At 42.1% G+C, this 21,078-nt stretch overlaps 2 protein-coding genes and 1 pseudogene across 15 annotated transcripts in view; 2 read left to right on the plus strand and 1 right to left on the minus strand.

Annotated features, from left to right (window-relative positions):
- SDCCAG8 (SHH signaling and ciliogenesis regulator SDCCAG8) overlaps nt 1–9,528 on the plus strand; it is a 319,229-nt gene extending 309,701 nt beyond the window's left edge. For all 6 annotated transcript variants that reach the window (XM_077168479.1, XM_077168476.1, XM_077168480.1 and 3 more), the window contains one exon: nt 9,180–9,528. In XM_077168479.1, the coding sequence (XP_077024594.1) occupies nt 9,180–9,209 (30 nt within the window). In that variant the 3' untranslated portion in view covers nt 9,210–9,528. The remainder of the gene's footprint in view (nt 1–9,179) is intronic.
- The window catches only part of AKT3 (AKT serine/threonine kinase 3), a 430,706-nt gene that overhangs the window by 30,502 nt on the left and 379,126 nt on the right, over nt 1–21,078 (minus strand). The window contains exons 14-15 of one of the 9 annotated variants that reach the window (XM_077168485.1): nt 15,469–15,489; nt 8,671–14,753 (exon numbers count right to left, since the gene is read on the minus strand). The exons of 7 other annotated variants lie outside the window; for them this stretch is intronic. In XM_077168485.1, the coding sequence (XP_077024600.1) occupies nt 15,488–15,489 (2 nt within the window). In that variant the 3' untranslated portion in view covers nt 8,671–14,753; nt 15,469–15,487. Of the gene's footprint in view, nt 1–8,670; nt 14,754–15,468; nt 15,490–21,078 lie in introns of those variants that run through there. One more of the 9 variants, XM_077168484.1, reaches the window with a different exon arrangement.
- LOC143690813 (translation machinery-associated protein 16 pseudogene) lies at nt 19,745–20,839 on the plus strand (annotated as a pseudogene).

Here is a 21,078-nt window from a genome sequence, read left to right on the forward strand (position 1 = left end):
ACCCCAGAGGCCAGGGAGGCTGGTGAAAGGACAGGGGCCTTGAACTGCCCTTGAAGGAGGTATAGGATTTGAGGTGGAGGAGGGAAGAGATGTCCCCAGGGAGAGCAGCCGTCATGGACTGAGGGCAGAAGAAAATTTGTGCCTACCTGGCAGCCTCCTCACTGGTGCCAGCATTTAGAGTTTTTACATAAAGAATACAGATTAGCCTTCCTTACGCTTGACCCAGCCTACAAGATCGCTGTCACTGTCTCCATTTTACAGATAGGGAAACCGAGGCTCAAGCAGGTATATATAGCTAGTAGGAGGGGAGGCTGCAGCAGAACCAAAGCTGGAGTCCTCTGCCCAGGCTTTACCCAGTCAGGTCAGACCTGAGGCCACCAGCGGGGCTACTCAGGAAAGGCAGTGGCCAGGTGAGTTTAGAGTATGGAATTAAACCTTTTTTATTCTAAATTGTCTCTGTTCCTGTTAGGGAGGCTGTGGTTTTTGTCCCAGCATGCAATTTGTGAGGATAATGAGGTGGTCCGGTGGCCGGCCATGGCATCAGCCTTCAATGGGGACAGCACTCAGAGTGCCCGGCAGGCGTCCTGCAGTTGGTGCTTGGAATGATGAATGGGGAAAGGGCATGTGGAAATGAAAATGTTGGGGAATTATCTGTGTTATTTTCCTTTCAAAATGAACACAGACCAAATGAGTGTGAAAGAACCTCTAAATACTGACTCCTCCCACCCAGCCCACTAAATTGTTCTGCAAAGTCCCTTTACTCCACAAATAGGAATTGAGCAGCTTCGGGGTGCCAGGCACTGCACTAAGGCCTGGGGAGGGGAACCCACCTCTGCTCTTCCCTCCTGGAGCTTCTGCAACTGCCCAGGGTATAGCAGATACTGCCCAGAGACCGCACCCACCACAGTCTTTTGGGATGTTTATAAAAGATAAATAAAATAGACACAGATTTCAAGACCTCACTTCATATATACTGAGCCAGAATTTCAGGGAGCAGGGCCCTAGGAGTCTTTACTTTAATAAGCTCCTTGGGTAATTCTGGAGGATGCTAAAGTTTGAGGACATCTGAAGTGTTTGAAGCCGGAAAGAAGAGCAAATGATTCCAGACTCTGTCTGTGAGACCCTGGGCAAGTCACTGAAGTCTATTCTGAGCCTTAGTTTCTACATCTGCACAGTGGGGCTCCGCTGCAAAGGATACTGTACTCAAAAGGATACTGGAAGTGTTAAATGGGTGCAACTGTGAGGTGCTTGGTAGGCTATCTGCACTTAGGAGGTCAAAGGAATATCAAGGTATTTTCTTTTCCTCTCTCCTCCTATAACCTGAGAAAGTCCTGGGAGAAGATCCACTTGAGGAGAAGGAAAGGGCAGAGGCCCAGCAAAGCCTTCCCAGCAGTGCTGGGAAGGCCCTTGCTCCCCACTCTCCCTCTCTCCTTAGGTGTGCTCAGCGCATCCTCCACTGGTGAGGGCCCGGCTTAAGCCAGAATTCAATCCATGTGGGCAGGTCCTGAGGGAGGAACCCTGGGCAGTGCCAACTTTAGGCCTCAGCAACCAAAGGTCAGGGCTGCTGGGGCCACTGGGTCTCCAGGCAGGTGGCTAGGCTCCTGTCAAGTATGTTTGGAGGGACTGAATCACTTGGCCTTTAGGATCCAAGAACTATTCAGAACCAGAATTGTGGGGACTCTTATACAAACTCAGAGCACGCTGCCATTTCCTCTCAGTTCTGGACTAGATCGTTATAATATGGGGTTTGTCTTTTAACTCCCCATCTGCCTACTTTACAGCAAGCCCACTTAGATCTTAACATGGACCATCAATGCTTAGAAACCTCTTCCAGGGCTTTAAAAATCTGGTAATTGCCAAATGAATTGCAAAATTTTCACAAAATGCATTAAACACACAAACACAAAATCCACAGAAAAACTAGCAAGTCTTTCTTCCCTTGCCTGAAAGAACAGAAGTGATGACCATCCTGTGCTAACTGATACTGGCCCATCTGGCTCATCTCGAAAGGGACCTTTCAGATTCAAATATTACATTTGGAATTATTTTAATGTGAACATGACAAAAGAAATTTGGTGGAGAAACTGTTGGCTTACAGTGGCAAATACTAGTATTCAAAGAGGAGGCAGGGATCCAGGCTTGCAAGCTCTTTGCTGAATATCTAAACCAAATGCCTGTTCCTCCCACCCAAAGGGTTGCATTAGAATCTACTTACGGACTGTTAGTGTATTCCAGCCTCCGTGATGCTTTTTTCTTTTTTTGCCACTGAACAAACTTGACTTAGGAATTAAGCTTCAACTGAAACCTTCAAGTGAGTAAGGCTGCTGTTGACACCAAGTAGGTATTTTGGAGAACAGTAGCTCCCAAGGGGCCTGGGGTAATAAGTGCACTCACTGCTCTCCTGGAGAGTCTGCTGGGCATAGCTCTTGGGCAACTGGTTATTCGAGCTGCCTTCATTTCAGAGTTTTGGAATGGTTCAGTTGAAGCCTCCCATTTTCTCAGCCTGGATGAATTATGCCTAGTAACTTAATTTTGTATGTCAAATTCTAGAAAATACCTGTTTACCCACTACCCAAAAGAGAATAGATATTTTTCTGGCCTGGGCAGCTGCCCTGAAGCTGGGCCACATCCCTCACCTTTTGCCCCCAGGCCCTGAGCCCTGCTGGGGGTGGCGGGGGACAGGAAGCATCCAGCTCGTTTAAAAGACATCATTATTCTAAATAGTTTCTGCTTAAACCCTGAAACATGAACAGCAAAGTGTCTGGCAGAGGGACACAGTTATGGTCATAAGCTGCTTTTTGGCCGTGAAAATTCTCATCTTCCCCTTGACCCAGTCACTGTGCAGTGCAGCAGTCGGGTGAGAGGGGGCAGGTCCTGGGCGCAGCTCAGGGTGTGAACCTTGAAGCTCAAGGCACATTTTCTGGCTCATTTTTAGTTTAGGACAATAGAAACAATGGCTTCATTAATCTCCCTCACTCTGGGAGGGAAGGGCAGAGGGAATGTCTAGAAAATGGCTTTCTAAACGTCATGAACTGGCCGTTCTGGTTCTTGTGGAGAAATAGATATTCCAGCTTTACCCACATGCACTTCCCCTGCATCCCCTGTGCCGTCAGCGTGTGACTGCGCACCCACAGCCCTGGGTCTTGTTTGATGGTAAACTGAAGGGCGACATTCTTTCCTTTGTTGGGGGCGGCTGTACACCTGGTAGTGGTGGGGTGGGGTGGCTGCGTGGTGACGAGCCACCAGCCCCGGGGAGCTCAGGCAAGGCCTGACAGCCAGAGGAGGGGCTGGTTATGACATAGAAACCAGAGGCCCTAACTTCTGGCCAGTAAGGGTGGAGCAGCTGCTGAGGAAATAAGAATCTTTTCTTGGGGAGAAAGCCATCTGGGAAAGGGAAAATAATCTCTTAGAGGATCTCTTAAACATCAAGATTGCTTTGTTTGTATTTTTATTTGGAAATGAATATGGCGTCGACTTATTTGTACTTCCTGGGAGCGATCGTCCTAAACAGGCTGTTTGGTTCAGTCCTCAGTATTCAGTCTGGGGAGTGAGTCCCTTTGAGTCCTTTCCTAAGAATTATGTTTGCAGTTCAGAAAACAGGGTCCGAAATGGATTTATGAATGGTTAATCAGCTGGACCTATGACTTTTAAGCATTCGTGGCAGTGAATTTTACTTTCTAATTTGATTTAAACCTGTACATGCATCAAGCAGCCATATGTGATTATGTTCCAAGATCACTGACATTATCTCATCACACCAAAGGACTCAGAGAGAACAGAGGTGAAAATGCGCACAAGAAGCAAACACAAAGATGATGACAATGGAGGGAGGAGAGGTGGGCTTGTGTCCTGCAGTGGAAGGGAAGGAGGCTGAGCCCTGACCACTCTTGGGGCTCCTGCAGGCAGAGGCAGGGCAGCAGAGCACAGGGCCAGGCCTTCACCTAGTCCCCTGGTCCCTCCCAGAGCCCGCTGTCCTCTGCCAACTTAGGACCATCCATAAAGTTAGCTACCTGCAGGACAGATGGTGCTTGAATAGAACAGCAAATACACTGAATAAAATAAATTAAAAAGCCTCCTCCTGAACCAAGATTTTTTGGAAAGAATTCTAAATAGATGAAAACAAACAATTTGATTTCAACCAAATTGTTGTTTTTTTGTTTTTATCCTGATTTTCACCCGAATTGTCAGTCTCAAAAATAAACACTGATACATTCCCAGAAAATATTTTTCAAATAAAAACTGACTCTGTTAAAGTTTGCCCTGATTCTTTCAAAACTGTGTACAAGACACTGTCAACCAAAATGACTTGCATATTTTTTTAAATAAACTTGAACATATGCAGCTAAAATGTCATTAACTCCCTGCTGCCTGAGTGTTTTTAAAGAATGACACAAGACCCTTGGTGCTGCATTTCTAATGTTAGGGTCAGAGAAACTTCCCCACACAAATCAGATATCATGCAGTTTAACTTTTTTTTTAAACTGAGGCCTCTGTGCATAATTAATATTGAAAAGTACACAGCTCTTCATTTCAGCCAAACTTGCTCTTCCTTTAACAGTTCATTTTGTCCAAGAGTGAATAATTTCAAAATAAGAATCGTAGGGGAAAAATAAATTGAATTTTATATTGCTTCAGATACATTTGCTCCACTTATTGCTTCCCAAGTCAAACATTACATTTTGCAATATAAATTCACAATCAAGATTTTAAAGGGAGCTAAATATTTTAATCCAATTAGACAAGTGAACAAAACACTGAATATTACATGTAGTGTAGATAAGTGGTTCTTGCCTTTAAAAGACTGTAATTCCGTCACATTACAACCCCAAATGTCAATGTTGTCTTTATTTTTAACGCTTTCAAACATGAGGCAGCCAGAGGCTCCACTCTCTGCTGTTGGTGACACTGTCTGTCCTTTGGGAATTCTTAAAAGTCTATTTACCATGGAAACATGGTTCATATAAAACACAGACACCTGCCCATGTGCAGAGGAAGTTCTCGTGACTTCTGTGATTCCAGAAAGCTGGAAGACTACAGACGCGGGATTCCACGAGTTGCTGGATGAACACGTGCTCCTGCGTGTGCTCTGGGGAGGAGAGCTGGCCTGGCAAACAATCTTCCTAGAACCCCGGCCCCTCCTTCTGTGGAAAGGGTTAACTCCCTGCTGCCTCCCCCCACAACTGGGAGACCCAAGTCCAGCCTGAGAGGCTATTTTACAGAAAGCCAAAGAATCATCCTTCTTCAGCTCCTTGTGTGCAGTGAAGCCTTTCCTGCTAATACTTTTTAACTTCCCTGGCTTCTGCAGTGTGTTCCTTTTCTGGAGCCCAGAGCCAGCAAAGCCAGGTCACCTAGTCCGGGGTAACAGGAGACTGCACACTCTGCCTGCTGCAGAGCTTCCACTGTGCCAGCCCCGCCTGCAGTGAGCAGGAGAGTGAGTGGCTGGGACTCTGTGCCGACCTTGCTGTGAACTCTTGCTCTGCTTTGCAGCTGGTAACGGCCAGATTCAAAGGGAAGTTCTGAGGGAGGGTATGGAGCTCAGCAAGAATGTGTTACTCTTGCTGGGGGAAGGAATGGCAGGGCTGTGACTTGAAGACGCCGGGGTGCCTGTGTGAGGGCTGCCATTGGGCAGGGGAGCTTCATCCTGATCGAGCCCCACAGCCAAACTCCTCAGGGCACTGTCCCCTGAACAAAACAGCTACCACCCATGGTTCATCTGGCTTTTTTATTCCAAGTTGCCTTCCAAATTTGCCTTCTCCTTAATTTCACAAATATCAAATTGGTTGGCTAGAGGCTCTTTCACCAGCCTGATCAGAACAGGCAGTATATGCTGAAGAGTCTGGACTCTGAGGGGCAAACTGCCTAGATGGAGGTCAGGAAGGAGGGATTCTGCCCTCTCTGGTGAAAAATAGATGCTTTAAGGAACAGGACCATTTTTTTTAACATGGGCAGGCATCAGGAATCGAACCTGGGTCTCCAGCATGGCAGGCGAGAACTCTGTCTGCTGAGCCACTGTGGTCTGCCCACAGGACAATTTTTTGACCAAGAACAAAGAAATAGAAAATGTGCAAATGTGCAGAGTAAAGAGTAAGAAGGAGGGGGACTGTTTCATTCGGAGAGTCTGCGAAGAGGCTGGGTGGAGACCACGGAGCAGAGATGCCAGGGCAAGCACCGGAGATGGGCCTGGCAGGGAGATGGAGGGTTGGGGTGCCCACGCACCTTGGCTGATGCCCCCTTGCAGGCCAGCGTGGGAACAAAGCAGAAGAAAAGGCTCCACCCCACAGCGTGGTTGCCTGGGGAATTCAGGTCATCCAACACAATTTATTTTTAAATTCCCAAATTTAAAGTTAAACTTCAGAACTTAATTAGATGCAACACACACACACACACACACACACAAAACAGGATTTGTGGCGAGAAGGCTCTTTCAGGAATTAAAATGAGAATAAAGAAAATGGGTTAACCATCCCTAGCTTGCAGATGGGGAGCATTTCTATCATCTGGGGACAGATGAAGAGCAGCTGCCAGGGTGTCCTTTTGGCCTGCCTCTAATCTGGAGAGCAGCCACGGACAACTGCAGACATGGATGTGGACAGACACACACACACAGCCGGGAGGGCCACAGTGAGGGGCTTTGATGACAGGTTGAGAGGAGGAAGGACAGAAGATGGAGGCTGAGGACTCAAGTCATAGTTCAGATTGGCTGCTGTGCACACACCTCCTCATCCCCCCTGTATGCAAAGTCATGATCGCGGGGATGTAGGTGATGGAACCAACTTCCTGGAAATAATATCCTTTAAAAAAATGATGGCAGATAAACCAGCTTTTGGCAGGAATGAAAGCTTCTCTATCTCTGGATATTATGCTATAGGACCAGAGAGGGGAAAGCACTGAGAATTGTTCTTACTAAAAGATTCAGCAAACTGCAGTAACACGAGTGCTGCAGTTAGCAAACAAAATAATGGCACATTAGGGTAGCTTCCTCAGTCAAATGAATGCTCACCAAGGCTTAGGCATAGCTGTAGTAGGCACTGGGGTTAAGCAGCAAACAGTAAGCACTATAACATAAAAGTGAGAATGAATACAGGGCTTCACACCATACCCAAACAACATGTAAAATGGATGAAGAGAAGAGCAATAGCTGATTTGCTGCCGGGAGCCCAATCGGGGTTACCTTTCACTTGTCTGTACTGAGGCCCTCGCATCTGTGTCACTCTCATGTGGATCCACAGGAGGAGGAGGTCACTGGTTCCAGCAGAGCAAGCTGAGTGCCGGCAGGGAATGGATCAGATGATGATGAATTACTAGATGGTCCTGGAGCCCACAGGCACTACAGAGATTCATTATGAGAAATGCCGGTTTCCTGGAGCTCAGTTAAAAACAAAAACAAAACCCTGCAATACATTCTTCTATTACTTCAAGTTTGTTGTTGTGGTTGTTGAATCACCATTTTATATTGTGTACATGAGGGTGTTTTTTACTCAAAGGTCAGTTACATTTTTCTTTTAAAATATTGTTTGGTTTGTGCTTGTCCATTTATTTAAAGACATTTTTGCATTTCTAAGGTTAGAAAGAAAGTCACTCTCTAGAGCACCCAAACGAGCAGGCAGCCTGTCTTACTAAGCCCATCCATGGAGCAAGAGGGTGAATCATTTCAGTCATTTAGCAGTAAAACTTGAAGGCACATAAAGTCTGGATCGAGCATTGTGGTGGTAAAACCTGGAGGGTGGGCCCCTGAGCCATGTGTCTTCTGGGGGTCCGAAGGGAACACCTGCAACGACAGGGCTCTAGGGCACAGCGGACCCCCTGCTGCCCGCTGAGGAATGGCCCTGGGAACAGAAGCAGCTTGGACCCTAAGAAAGAGGGGCCATCTCTCATGTGCTCGGACCTACGAAGGCCACCTGCATCGCGCACACATCTGCTCACAGGCAGCGAGGCCTCTTGCTGTAGCCCCCACCTGCATTCAGCGGAGACTGGGCTGTACACGGTATTCTAACTTCCTGTGTTGAAACAATTCTATTCACAGACTTATTCATGAAAAAGCTCACACACTGAAATTACCTTTTCTCATTTTACTAAAACAGACAACAGACTTTTCATATATTTCTTTTGCAGGAATTCTGAATTCAGAATTCATTCATTGTTCTGTCTTGAAAATCCCCAACAAGTAATCATGGCTTATAATGGGGAGAAAAGAATCAGTCCTCTGATTTAAGCTTAGGACTTTTGGTTTGGGATTACAGGCCCACTTCTCTTTCTAGAAGATGATTTCCGGCTAAACAGAGACACAGTTTGGCCCCTGACCCAGCAGTGCATTCTTGTTAATCAGGGGAAATAAAAACCGGGATTTGGTAAATATCTTAGCTTTCTTCTGGAGTTACTGTTCCTTCTATGTCCTATTTATCTTCCCATGTAGTAAGACAGTAGGGGCTCAGTAACTGTTTTGTGAAATGTAACTATTTCTATGGTCTCTGATTGTACCTCCTGACATGGTTTAAACTAATGTAAACACCTACGTCAGCAGAAGCAGGGATCAGTATTCAGTACTTTCCTGAATTGTAATACCCCACACCTCAATATTTAGGAACTGGTCTGGAAACATGTATTTCATCTGTTTAACAGACCAGTTCTGTCTTACAGCAAAGAGGTTTCAATGGGAAATGGCTTTATACATATTATAGTAAATTGTCTGGAGCTAAAAACTTGGAGGTTATAGTTCATATCACTTCACCATGGATTTCTTAGGGGCGCTCGGCCTACATTCCTTTTTTTGTTCTAGTTTTACCTGCTGTCCTGTCTGAACAATTTTCAATAAACAGATTCTGGCACAGATCAGATTCTCTTTTCTGGACAAGAGAAGAGATGGCTTTCTGGCCATGTCTTAACATCAGACTGCCCTTATTTAAAAGGCACACAAATGTCTAGAATTCAAGTTACTTTCAGATTTAAAGCATTAAGACAAAGCTTACATGTTAACATGCAAAAGGACTCTGATCTGTGGTCAAGATGAGGTATAAACTTTTTGAACAATTGTATACATTAGATTTCCACATTTTTAGCAACAGAATTTTTTTCTTCAAATGCTTAAGTCATAAGAGGTGACTATGCCATTAAATGAGAACACAAGTCACAATGAAGAACATGATATATTTAAACTTACTTTTTATTATCATTTTTTCCAGTTACCCAGCATGCCACAATCTGATTTCTGACCTGGATCAAACAGAGTGAAATAAATGATTTACAAAGAGATATTTACATTCATCTGTTTTGTATTCCACATGCCACAAATCACCGCAACCCTCTCAGGTTTGATGCCGTCTTGGACTCAATGCAGCTGATGTCAGAATTGCCACATTCGGTTCTCAGAGTATTCCCTGCACTAAGGATGGGCTGGAACTAAAGTGTGGATTAGATGAGGAGTGATCTCCTTGTTCATGTTTTCGGAAATGGTTTGCAGTTAGTTTTAAAATATACTCATTTGTATGCCATGTTATACATATGAATTTCAATAAATGAACTTTTTAAAGACTTGAATTGTAATGCTTCCTTTTTACCTTGTAGTGATGAACAAAACACACTAAAAAGGCACATATGTAACTTAATTAGGCCCAAGTGTAATAAGGACCAGATCAACTTTTTCTCGCCATTCATTTTCCTTTCCCATGAAATATGATCTACATGTCGTCCTTCAATTTTATTTGCCTTTACTCAGCGTCCCAAACACACCATTATTATTTACTATCCTACCAAGACGTATACGGTAAGCGCTCACCAGGAAGCATTACGCGTTATCAGTCTCTCCACTCTGTTAATGAGACAAGACTAAACAAAACAAAAAAAAGTATCTTTGGCTCTGTGATATCAGACGTTTTTCTTCAATATGCAGTATTTGAGAAGAGCCTAGAGAACGCATACTTAGTGAAATCAGAAAATTTAGAATATATCAAATAACTACACAGATCTTCATTTTAGTTTAAAATAGTATGTCTACTATGCATATTTAAACCCTCAAAGATTTTAAAGTAATAAAAATGGACAGTGAAAACACTGTTTTCTTTGAGGATGACAATAAAACACCAAAGGCAAGGCTGCAACTGGGACAAATCGCTGAAATTAAGGTTATTCTTCCTAGCCAGTCAGTGATCTATCATTCATCACCATCATCATCATCGTCATCATTTCGTGAGATCTGAGGTTGCCATGTGTTCAGCCTGGCCTCTCAGATTAGGCTTTGGGGCTGGTGGCATGATAAACAGAGACCATTCAAGTCTCTTGACTGTGTAAAAAGTTCAAGCCTGAAATAGAACTGCTATTCAGATTTAGATGGTTTTTACTTCACTATATGTACTAGACACAAAGGCTGCCACGTATCTTAACTGTCCTTAATTCTGCTTTAGGAATACCGTGACTAAATTATACAATATTCTACAAATAGCACCTTTAAAGAATTATAGAGGTCACTTAATTTAGCCTCCTGAACTTTCAACCCCAGTGGTTCTGAGAGAAGAGCACATGTGAAAACGCCCTCAGATTTGGCTGTGATACATACATACATATGCTAGACTAACACTGTTCCCAAAAGCCATTCCTTTACCTGGCTTAGTCACAGAAGCAAAGCCAGGTTTCTACAATAATAGATTTACACTGGTATATGAGGTAAAATCAGAAAAAAGCCCCATCCAAGATGATTCTAGGTAAATCAGACAGCAGTTCTACCATTCTACTCATCTACTGCCCACATCTAAGTTTAAATTGCCATGAAATTTTTAAAACATGTTCTAAGAAAAGAAGTGTGCAGAGCAGTACATTATCAGAAGATATTACTCAGGAGCTAACCTCATTAAGACTTCTGGGTCTAAACAATTTGGTGTGAGGATTAGTAGGATCTGAAAGATTCTCCAAGGAGACCTATTCCATCCCAGCTTCGCAGAAGAGCTGTCCTAAAACCACTGCTGATAGTCACCATCTCCCCTTTGGAAGTAGCCCTTCAACAAGTTTGTACAACCACACTATTGCAAGTTTATTGAGGTTATAAAATAATCCCCTACATGTTTTAAACTCTAAGAAATTTACATATTTTCTTGTCACATTAATACAAGGTAGGTTAAAACCAGGTGGGGCTATTAAAAATCTTTTTTCAGAAGAGTATTTTCTGAGATTTACAGAACCACATCCAACAACAATAAACAGAGAAGTAGCAGATTGACATAGTGCTTTATTTAAGCTCTGTACGAAGGAAAATAATGTGCATCCCTATCATATACGTGTAAAAATACTAAGGATGTACAGTGTACAAAAACAGTTTCTTGTAGTTATTTCACATCCTTGTGGGTCATGTACTTAAGGAAATCAACAGTTTTAGTATGACCAACAGTAATAGTAATACAATTTCTTGGGTTCGTAGTCATGTCTGCTTAAAATCCTTAACCAGATGACTAGATCTTGCACGGGTCTAATGAAAGAACTAGCAAGGTCAAGAAATGTCACAAACTATAAAGCTACAGGGAGGTAATTCAATTACCAATTTAGAGGTTTTCTTTTTATTTAAATAAATACTTTACATTTCATGCTTGCCTGTAATGCACTACCAGGAGCAAGATAAGGGAATTCTACTGTAGACAGTACAAACAGTAGCAGCAAAGTGTGTACATTGAGGTGTAATATATAGACCCTGCAGTTAGTAAGGAAGGCCCTTACTTTTGTACTCTAAGAGAAGCAAGTGGCCCCTGCAAGAACAGTCAGCTTTAAGAAGCCGGAAATCAGATATGGGAAATGGAAAACAATACTGGAGTAATGCTATGTATATTAATGTAGAAAGCAAAGCTGTGAGCAACCCTGCCAAAACATCCAAGCAGAAATGGCCAATTTCCTCCAAGATGGCTGCATTATTACAAGAGGGAAACTTTAATGGAAGTTAGTACAAAGCTGGATTCCGCAGAGTCTGAAGTGTATTCTGAGAGAATGATTACAGGTTTCAGGTCTTTATATTTGTCAGAATCCAAAACTACAGCTAAGGACAATACAAGGGAAGTTTTAGAAACCTCCCTTTACACACATTTTTTCTTCTTCCATTATTCCTCCATGCCAGCTAATTGAGATCTGGGAGTGAAAGTAAGAGATTCTCAAAATTTAAGCCAAGAGTACAACTTGGGTGAGACTAAAGGAATTTCAGAGGGGATAAGTGACTGGGCCTGGGCACTGGCTGGGGGCTGAGAGCCAGCTGTGAGAAGCAGCAAGCCTGGGGCACTATCAGCACCAGTCATTAATCTTTAGGAAGTGTCCTTGGCCAAGGTCAGGGAAATCACTTTAAGATTAAAAAAAAAAAAAAAAAAAAGCTTGTGTGCTTAGTATATGGTGTTACACTTTCCCACTAAAGGAATGAATGCTCTGAACATCAGCCAGTCTCAGCTTTCTTTACCTCTCATCTGTTTCTTTCTTATATAATGGATGAGAGACAACCTACAGGACATACCTTCTAGCCTACTTTCATGTCAAAGTGAAACAATCAGCATAATTCCAAGTGAAATAAAAGTTGAGCTATATTTGTAGGTAAGCGTGAACTACCACTTACTGTAACCTCCCACTCAATATATTAAGGATGAACTTCACTCAGGTAGAAATATGAAAAATCAGGATAAAATCTATGTCTGAATATGTCTTAGCTGCCTTAATAAAATGCCCTTTAACCCCCATCAGTCCCAGTGGCCCACCCACTGCCAGCAGTGGTTTCATATCGATAAATCCATACTTCCAGCATCAAGAGGCTAAGACATCTGCATATGAATATGATTCATCCTACTTAAAAAGTCACTTGCTCTTTCATACAGTGCACTCATACTACATAATGCTGTAGTCTTCCATTTTGGGAGCTGTCAAATAGTTGACCTAAAATACATTTCCATGATCACTCCATGGAGTAGGGACCACCTTCCGCTTGCTGCAGGAAGGGCTTCCCAGCCCCTTGGACTTCATAGGCTGCTTTGGAAAATGTCAGCTCCTAGCACCAAAGGGTTTAATCTGAAGATCATCATTAATGAAGGAGAAAGATGAGGTTTGCATACATGTCCCCTTTCAGTGAGAAATGTTGGAATTTGGGGACATGAGAATATACAGAAAAAAGAAAAGTTGGAGGTGTTCTTTTTTTGTTTTGTTTTTTCCCTGATGGCTTAATTCAGTGATAAATGTACCATGATCAGGATAAACATACCAGGTTCTTAACCTTTACAGCCTACCTGTACATACTTGAGATGTGTTAATTTTGCCAAGTAAAGTTCATTTCTCATCAGCATTCAAGTCTCAATTTTCTTCATTACATTATGTTGTCAGGCCTCCGTAACATATCGTATCTTCATGTCAACATCCATTTGTTTCATTAACCCCTTGGCATGGGTAATTCGGCATTTTTTCATTTTCAGCACTAAGGGGTTAGGTGACAGCATCTCTTCTCCCAAAGCCAAATTCTAACCAATATGTACAATTTCAGAGCCTTATCAATTTTTTTTTATATAGGAGAAAAAATGCATGATTCTCATCAGCTTGAATATTCCTTGCACATGGGTCAAAATCAACTGCAGTAAGTCTACTTTATGTAAGTTGGAGCTGCATTTGCTAACATGACATATAATCCTCATCTCTAAAAAATAAATACTACTGCAATATAAACAAAACCATAAAAGGACATTCAAAGTTTTAACATCTGAGAGAAAGCTAATTCACATAAAACTAAAAATAAAAAATTCAAACAAGTAAGGCAAACACCTGTTTACCTTTGTGTACGAATTTTGGTGAAAAGCAGGATCTTTACACCTGTCCACATTCTTCAGCCATCAGAGGTGATAAATACCAAAAGGGGAAAAGGGTTCCAAGCACAGGGGGAAAATGCTCTCTGGTGCAAATCATATCATAAAACCCTTTAAATGACTAACTCTGCTGTGCATATGCCTTCATTTCTTGGAAGAACAATGTTCATTTGTCCAGGATGCCTCTGAAGTCTGGGCGTCCACATGTGATTCTGGGCTTCCTCTGCAATATTTGACATGAATTAAAAAATATATTTATCTCCACAGTCGTTCAGTCCCTTTCTCTAATGCTTCCTAATGAATTCCAGCCAGATCTTAGTGATATATATTTACTATACGTACTGATATGCTTTACTAAAATTTTGCATATGCACTTTACCACCCTCCACAACTGCTTGTTCTGAATTACAAACTAAATTTTCTTAGTCTAATTAGTTTTTGATTTATCTTCTAGAATGTTAAAAATGTACCTAGAATCAATGTATCTCTTTTAGCCTTTACTGTTAGGGAAAAACAAAAACTAAACAATCAAAAGATGACAATTGGTGCACAAATGAACAATGATGGACTCATGACTTCCAAAGATTGTAAAATTACCTCTTAAAATTGCTATAATAGAAAGACAGTAGCAGCAACAGCATGAGACCTTAGACCGAGATACAATTTCATGCAAAAACAAAGAGTCGAGTGTGTTTGCGTCTAGGTGTGTCCTCCTGTGGGTGGAGGGTGGTGAGGGCGAAGGGCCTTGACGGGTCTGGACCGTCCGAGGGCTCCTGCTATCTGTAGGAGCTAGGACAGGTGCTGATGTCCGGGAATCATTCTCAGGAATAAATCTAAGATGACAGTGAAGTAGCAGAATGAAAGAGAATTATTCTCGTCCACTTGCAGAGTAGGAAAACTGAGGGAAATGCGGCCGCCTCTCACTGTCCACGCAGTCCATCCCATCCTCATCATCTGTGGGCAGGAAACAGCTATTTTAATTTCACATTTATTTTTTGTCAATATTATCTCTGGTCTGTATTGTTCTAATTCCTCAGATAAGAAAGATTAACAGAGGCAAAGGCTACCATAAACTTGTGTTTATCACCAGAATGTAACAGTAATTGCACTTCAAAAATTACCTCATTTTCGTAAACACGTGGTCTGTGAAGAAATAATAGCATAAAATAATCTCCTTCAAGACACTGACATTTCAAAATGTAATAAAACTGGGAAAAAATACTTTTGAAGAAAATGGGATTTTAAAAAAAATAATAAGGAATGAACCATCTTCAATGACCTTTAATTTTATGAATTTCGTATGTCCAAACTATAGAATTCAATGAATCAAAGACACCCAAAGTGTCTGTAGAGAATTCATTACCTCAGTCATTAAATGCATGCATTTCTTCTTCATTGCGCTTTAGGTGTGACTGCAAAATAAAGCTTTGTATGATCTATTTTCATTTGTGTCCTTGATTGTATGTTTACAATTTTACTATCCCTATTCAACTTCAAATCTGCCTTTACTCCCCATTCCCAAGTGATAAAACTTTAAACTAAAAGAAGAATAAGAAAGAATACAAGAGGAAAAGATGTTAGCATCAAATCCTAGTTCAACAGGAAACAAATAGGAAGAACAGACTTGAAGGAGACTGAAAGAAGCTGTTTAAAATCTAGCTGCTCCTACCTTTTCATCTCTCCTGTTTTCCTGTATTAAAAAAAAGATTACAAATGATCACTCAACCTATTCTCATAAATGTTCTGATGATTAAAATCCACATTACCAGGATGCCCTTCCTTAGCTGTGGTTGTTCATTTAGTCACTCAGTCAACAAATGTTTCCTGGGCGTCTGCTTGGTATAACTGTGACCAAAGTCCCTGCCCCCTCCTAGCTCACTTTCTAGGAGGGGGGTGCTCCATTTTAAAATCTCTACTGTCTTATGCTAAGGTCACTTAATCAGATGCTGTCCTTACAGCAGAAATAAATGGAAGTCTTTCAAATATCCACTCTTCATTTCTTTGAGCAAAATGGTTCCATTTCCTCAAATACATATAGGAAATACATTACCGATTCTTTTAATTTTCCAGCCTCTGATGAACCTCAATTTCACATAATAGGAGAAAGAATGCAGACCAATCTTGTACTGTGGTTACTGACCCTGTCACTACCAAGGATGAGGCTTTGCATTTGTCTGAAGTATAAGAAACAAAAATTTCTGTTCTTTTCTTTCTCACTGTTCTTTTTGTTATTCTATTCTTGAAACAAGAATCTAAAAGAAGTGACTAAGTTGGAACTAACCAAAAGTTGTCGATATCATTGTATTTGGTGGGAACCAACTGAGCAAACAGCATTTATGACTCCTACCTCTGGGAAAACCACTGAAATATGAGGGCCTCTCTCTTTTTGCAGATAGACTGCTGTACCTGTACTCATAATTTCTGGACAGTATTGAGCTTTAGACAAATCTCTTCTTCCTCATTATAAAGTATTGCTTCAGTACCAAGTAAGCCACACACATCTTTTAGATCACTGGATATCTTCAACAGCACTTTTAGCCCCACTGAAGTGGGTGGGAACTAGGGAATGATGGTACACCCATTGTTAAGTCCCAGAGTATAAAAATTCTCTAGAGAAACGGCAGCTGAAATCTTGATGTTCAGATTCTGACACACGCCAATCACATTTCAAAGAAACAGTTTTCCTCATTAACAGCTTTGTTTTGCCGCATGTGTTTCTGCACAATGACTGTGAAGAGAGCCCAGGACAGCAGGTGTAGGGACATGGGGTGCAGGCACCGCTGCTTTAGCCAGCGCAAGCGAAGCCCAGGCACTCAGGTCAGCACTTGCAATGGAGTGAGAGCATGGGTTTTCCTTAAGAGCAGGAGCACTGGCCACTGGTAGGTAGGATGCCAGTGAGAATTAAAAGACAGTCTTTATTCTTTCACAACAGTAACGACTTAATCACATTTCACAATATAACGAAATCCAAATTTCATAAATAACCATGTGAAGGCCCCACACCTTGCTATTCTTTTAAAGCCAGTGATGTCACTGTCTTACTCCAGCTACCCTTTCTTTTTTCATACTTGGTGACAGTGGTGGGAAAATATGAGATTATGGCACATAAAGGAGTCAAACACCTGGGAGAGGCACTGGGGTGGAAATATGGTAAAAAACCAAGGAATGGAGCAAGTTCACTCAGTGAGTGAGTGTGTGTGCATATCATTCCTGTTATGGAAGGATGTTCATAACAAACAATGATGATAATAAAGGTGAACTATGTTTAAAAAATCTGAGGAAAAAACCCAGAAGCATCAACTCCACATTTGAATCACTGGATCAAGTAGCATCAGTTACCTAATTTCCTTAGAGCACTTAACAAATGTAATCATATGGCAGTAAAAGCTACCAGAATCTCAAAGAAGTTCTATTTTTCTGTAAGAGGAAGGCAGAAGATCATTAATGGATATAATGCAAGAAGACACATTCCAAAATCTGTTTGATTAATTAACACCAGCGAGGACAATCTGGCATGTCACTGCAGCTGTTTGTAGAAAATGGAACATTTTGCCTTTCTAACTGCTGATTTGTTCTAAAAAATAACTCCATTCTGTTTTATTAAAGCAAGGTGGCAAGTAGGAGGGCAAATGGTAACAATGTTACTACTGTGGACTTTTGCATACAAACCTCTATGCTTTAGCAGATAGGGAGCTGAGATGGCTTTTTACCAGCACCGTTTTTAAAGGATACAAGAAGAAAAGATTATGTTAAATGTAATCACAGTTCAAGGTTTCACTGCTTACCACTTTTATCTGCCCCTTAAGGGAATCTAGGATTTAGCCTGGAATGTCATGCTGAAAACACTGACCCTTGGCTCTGGCAGGAGCCAGGAGCTACGGTAACAGTCGATGAGGCCACCACCCTCCAACGCCATGGAGCCAGGAAGAGAGGGGTGCTGTGCTCCTGGGGAGCACCACCTACTCCTTGCTGCTGAAGAGACCTGCAGGGGGCTGGGGGCCTTTGACTTGCCACACTGCTGAGCTCTTCTATCCCACCTTCCTATCTAGAGGTGCTCAGCAGGGAAGCAACGGCCGTCAGTTTGGTTAGGATAGCAATCCAGAACATGCCCACCCCACCCCAGACTGTAGCACACCCCAGTAAGACACAGATGCTGCTGCTAGACTCTCACGCTCTGCACTTGTGGGGCTCAGAGGCAGGGCAGTGCCCATACCCCACTTCTGATACCAACAAATGCCAGGTTTTCACAGGCTTACAATTGTAAGCTGTGATTCTGATGTAATTCTGATGCCCCCTGGAAATGACGACAGTGTGCAGCTTCCTAAACCACCCTGTCCCAATCTACAAATAGATTATCCTTTACAAACATTTGGATTGGTGGGCTTATAAAGTGCTACCCGCATCTAAAATTATATATATTCTTTTTATATGTATGTAAAAAGAGTTGCTGTTAGTGATAAAATGTGACATGCCAGGAAAAAGGTCCTATCAATGGTTTCCATATTGTTCAGCATGGAAACCGAGGAACTAGGTTTGAATTTCATCAAGAAACAGCTGGAGGACATAAAAAACATCCTCTAACATTTCAGTCCCATTTTAGAAGTTCTAAAAACTGAGCAATAAAAAGCCTATTAATAACATATTCTTATCATGACAACTGGCATGAGAGCTTAGGGATAAGGCAGATAGCAGATAAGGTAAATTATGAAAAAGACTATGGTTGGGCAGCTTAAAATTTAAGACAATCATGAAAAAAATCACTAGCTAATAACTGACTACTAGCTTTTAATTTAACTTATTTATAATCAAAATGGATTTTGAAAACCGTTTGGCAGTGGTCTTTTTAGTCTTACACTTCTAACATCATACTTTGTTGGTCTCTCCCAACTGCCCTCACACCCACTTTTTTGAGCTAGACGTTCTATTGGCCTGTCTTCATCTTTTGTATCATCACCAAACAAAGCAATACTACCAACTGAAAGCTGTGGATTTCTAGGTGCCTTACCTAAATACAAGGCTCCTAGGTGCTCAGAAGGGAAAATTCGGGATTCTTAGAAATTATCCAGCCCTGTGGTCCCTGGTTTATAGGTGAGGAAAACTCTCTCTCAGAGAGCAAAGTGGCTTGCTCACAATTCATAGCAACTAGGTGGCAGAGCCAGAAATTTCCAAGGTCTGAGTTCAGGGCTTTTCCAACCTCATCACTCTGCTTCCCAAATTGTGATTTTGCTTTTAATTTCCTAAAAACAAAAGATCTATTCCTGGCTTTGCATTTACAGAGTAAACCGGCTTCTATGACTTCCAAAATGACCTATTTATTTGTCCTAACAGGAGTCCACAAATGCCAAAATCTCTATGTAAGGGAGGAAAAATGTCTCAAAGAGGCCCAGGCCCAGGACAGACATGAAGTTGCTCTCCCAGTGGGAATCGATAGCACTGCCGGCCTCTTCCTGCCCTGAGGACTCCAGGCACTCACAAAGTTAGTTTATTGTCACCTAAGATTTATTTATTGAATACCTACAAAATACCACTTAGCTAGGAGCTGGGATTCGCAGAGAATACAACAAATAAGATTTCTCCTCTCAAGGACATTCATTCTAGTAGAAACAGACTGTAAACAAAGAAACAAATAAATAAATGAGAAAAATATCAAGTAAAAATGTCAATAGAGAACTAAGGGGGAGGGGTAGTCTCAGAGGGAGCTTCATAGTTCTTTAGATAAAGAGGCCAGAGAAACTGCTCTGATGAAGTGACATTTAAACTGAGATCTGAAAAACAAGGAGGAGCTGTTCATGCAAACAGCTGGGAAAAGAACACTCTAGGCAGAGAGAATAGTAAGTATAAAAGTGCCAAGGTGAGGTGAAGTACAGCATGTTTGAGGGTGGCTGAAGCGTAGGGGCAATGGGGGAAGATGAAATGGGATGAAGTTAAAAGAGGTCGACAGGGCTCAGTTCAGACAGAGCTGGGCAAGCCAGCATGAGTAGTTTGGATGTAAAGTGTGACGAAAGCCACTGGAGGGTTTTCAGCAGGGGAATAATGTACTCTGATTGCAATTACAATTTTACCCAAGTGATGGGATCCAGTAAATGCTGTATAGAGGGAGTAACCCATGGTCCTGCCCCAGCACCCCGCTGGTGCTGCCCAGCTTTCCAGGAACTCACAGCCCAACAGTCCTCACGAGCAGGGGAACGTACACCAATGCCTGCATCCGCTGTTTCTATTCAGAGAGCCCTGGAGTACTTGTCCACAGCTCCAAAGGCTTTCTAACACTGCCGTTTGACTACTGGAGATTCTAAGGTTCTCAAATGGCATGTGAGACTCAGTGGGGGCCCCTCCTTTTCGGAGGGGTCCCATGTGTAGTGGACAGACGTTCCTCCTGGGGCAGCACCCGCCATGTCAGTGTGGCTGCCCCTGGCTGCAGTGCAGAGGCCACTGCAGCCACAAGGACATCACCATGCCTGAGCATCAAAGGGAAGAAGTCATCCCACCATATGGTAGAAAAGCAGCTCAAATTACAAGAGAGGCCCACAAACAAGAAAAAAAGAAAAAATTAAAGGATGGAAAGGTTTTGCATCTCAACATTATTGGTGAAAAACTACAGTGGTTCCACCATCACCCAAACCCCCAAAACTAAAATATTCCAAGAAAGATACTTGGGAATTAACTGAAAGGTATTTAAATAAATTCAGGGTAAACTGGAGCAAAATGAGTTACAGACTAGCACCAAAGGCAGGGAGGGAAGGAGCGCCATTCCTGGGAGCCAGTCACCAAGCCAATGATGGCCTGCGGACACAGCAACAGGAAGGAGATGGCTTTGAGATCAGTGGAAATGCAAGTAATCTGAAAACTTGTAGAGAATGGGGCACTGATCTGAAGAAACTGCCAAACAGTGAAATGAGAAAAGTCTGTGCTGTTTCCAAGAAGTGCAAGAGGAACAATATTACAATGGCAGATAAAGATTTAGGGGGATTGCAACTAAAGGGTAAAACAGGTGACTGAGACTGCAGTTGCCTGTCTTTATTTGAATTTAAAATAAATAATTTAAGAGCTTCAAGTTATACTCATTGAAGATTAAATGTATTGCTGCATATAGGAATTTTCTATTAGATCATTCTATTACACGAAGAGAGTCTTGTTTGTAGTTTCAAAAATGGATGTTATGTTATAGTTTTTACTTAAAAACCAAGGTTGCTTTATCATTTATACTACAATGCTAACTGGGTATGAAGTGATCTGCAGAACCCATTTAACCTGAATTTCCAGGGCAGTGTGATACGAATGA

Source organism: Tamandua tetradactyla, chromosome 7 (assembly GCF_023851605.1).
Source record: "Tamandua tetradactyla isolate mTamTet1 chromosome 7, mTamTet1.pri, whole genome shotgun sequence".
NCBI lineage: Eukaryota > Metazoa > Chordata > Mammalia > Pilosa > Myrmecophagidae > Tamandua > Tamandua tetradactyla.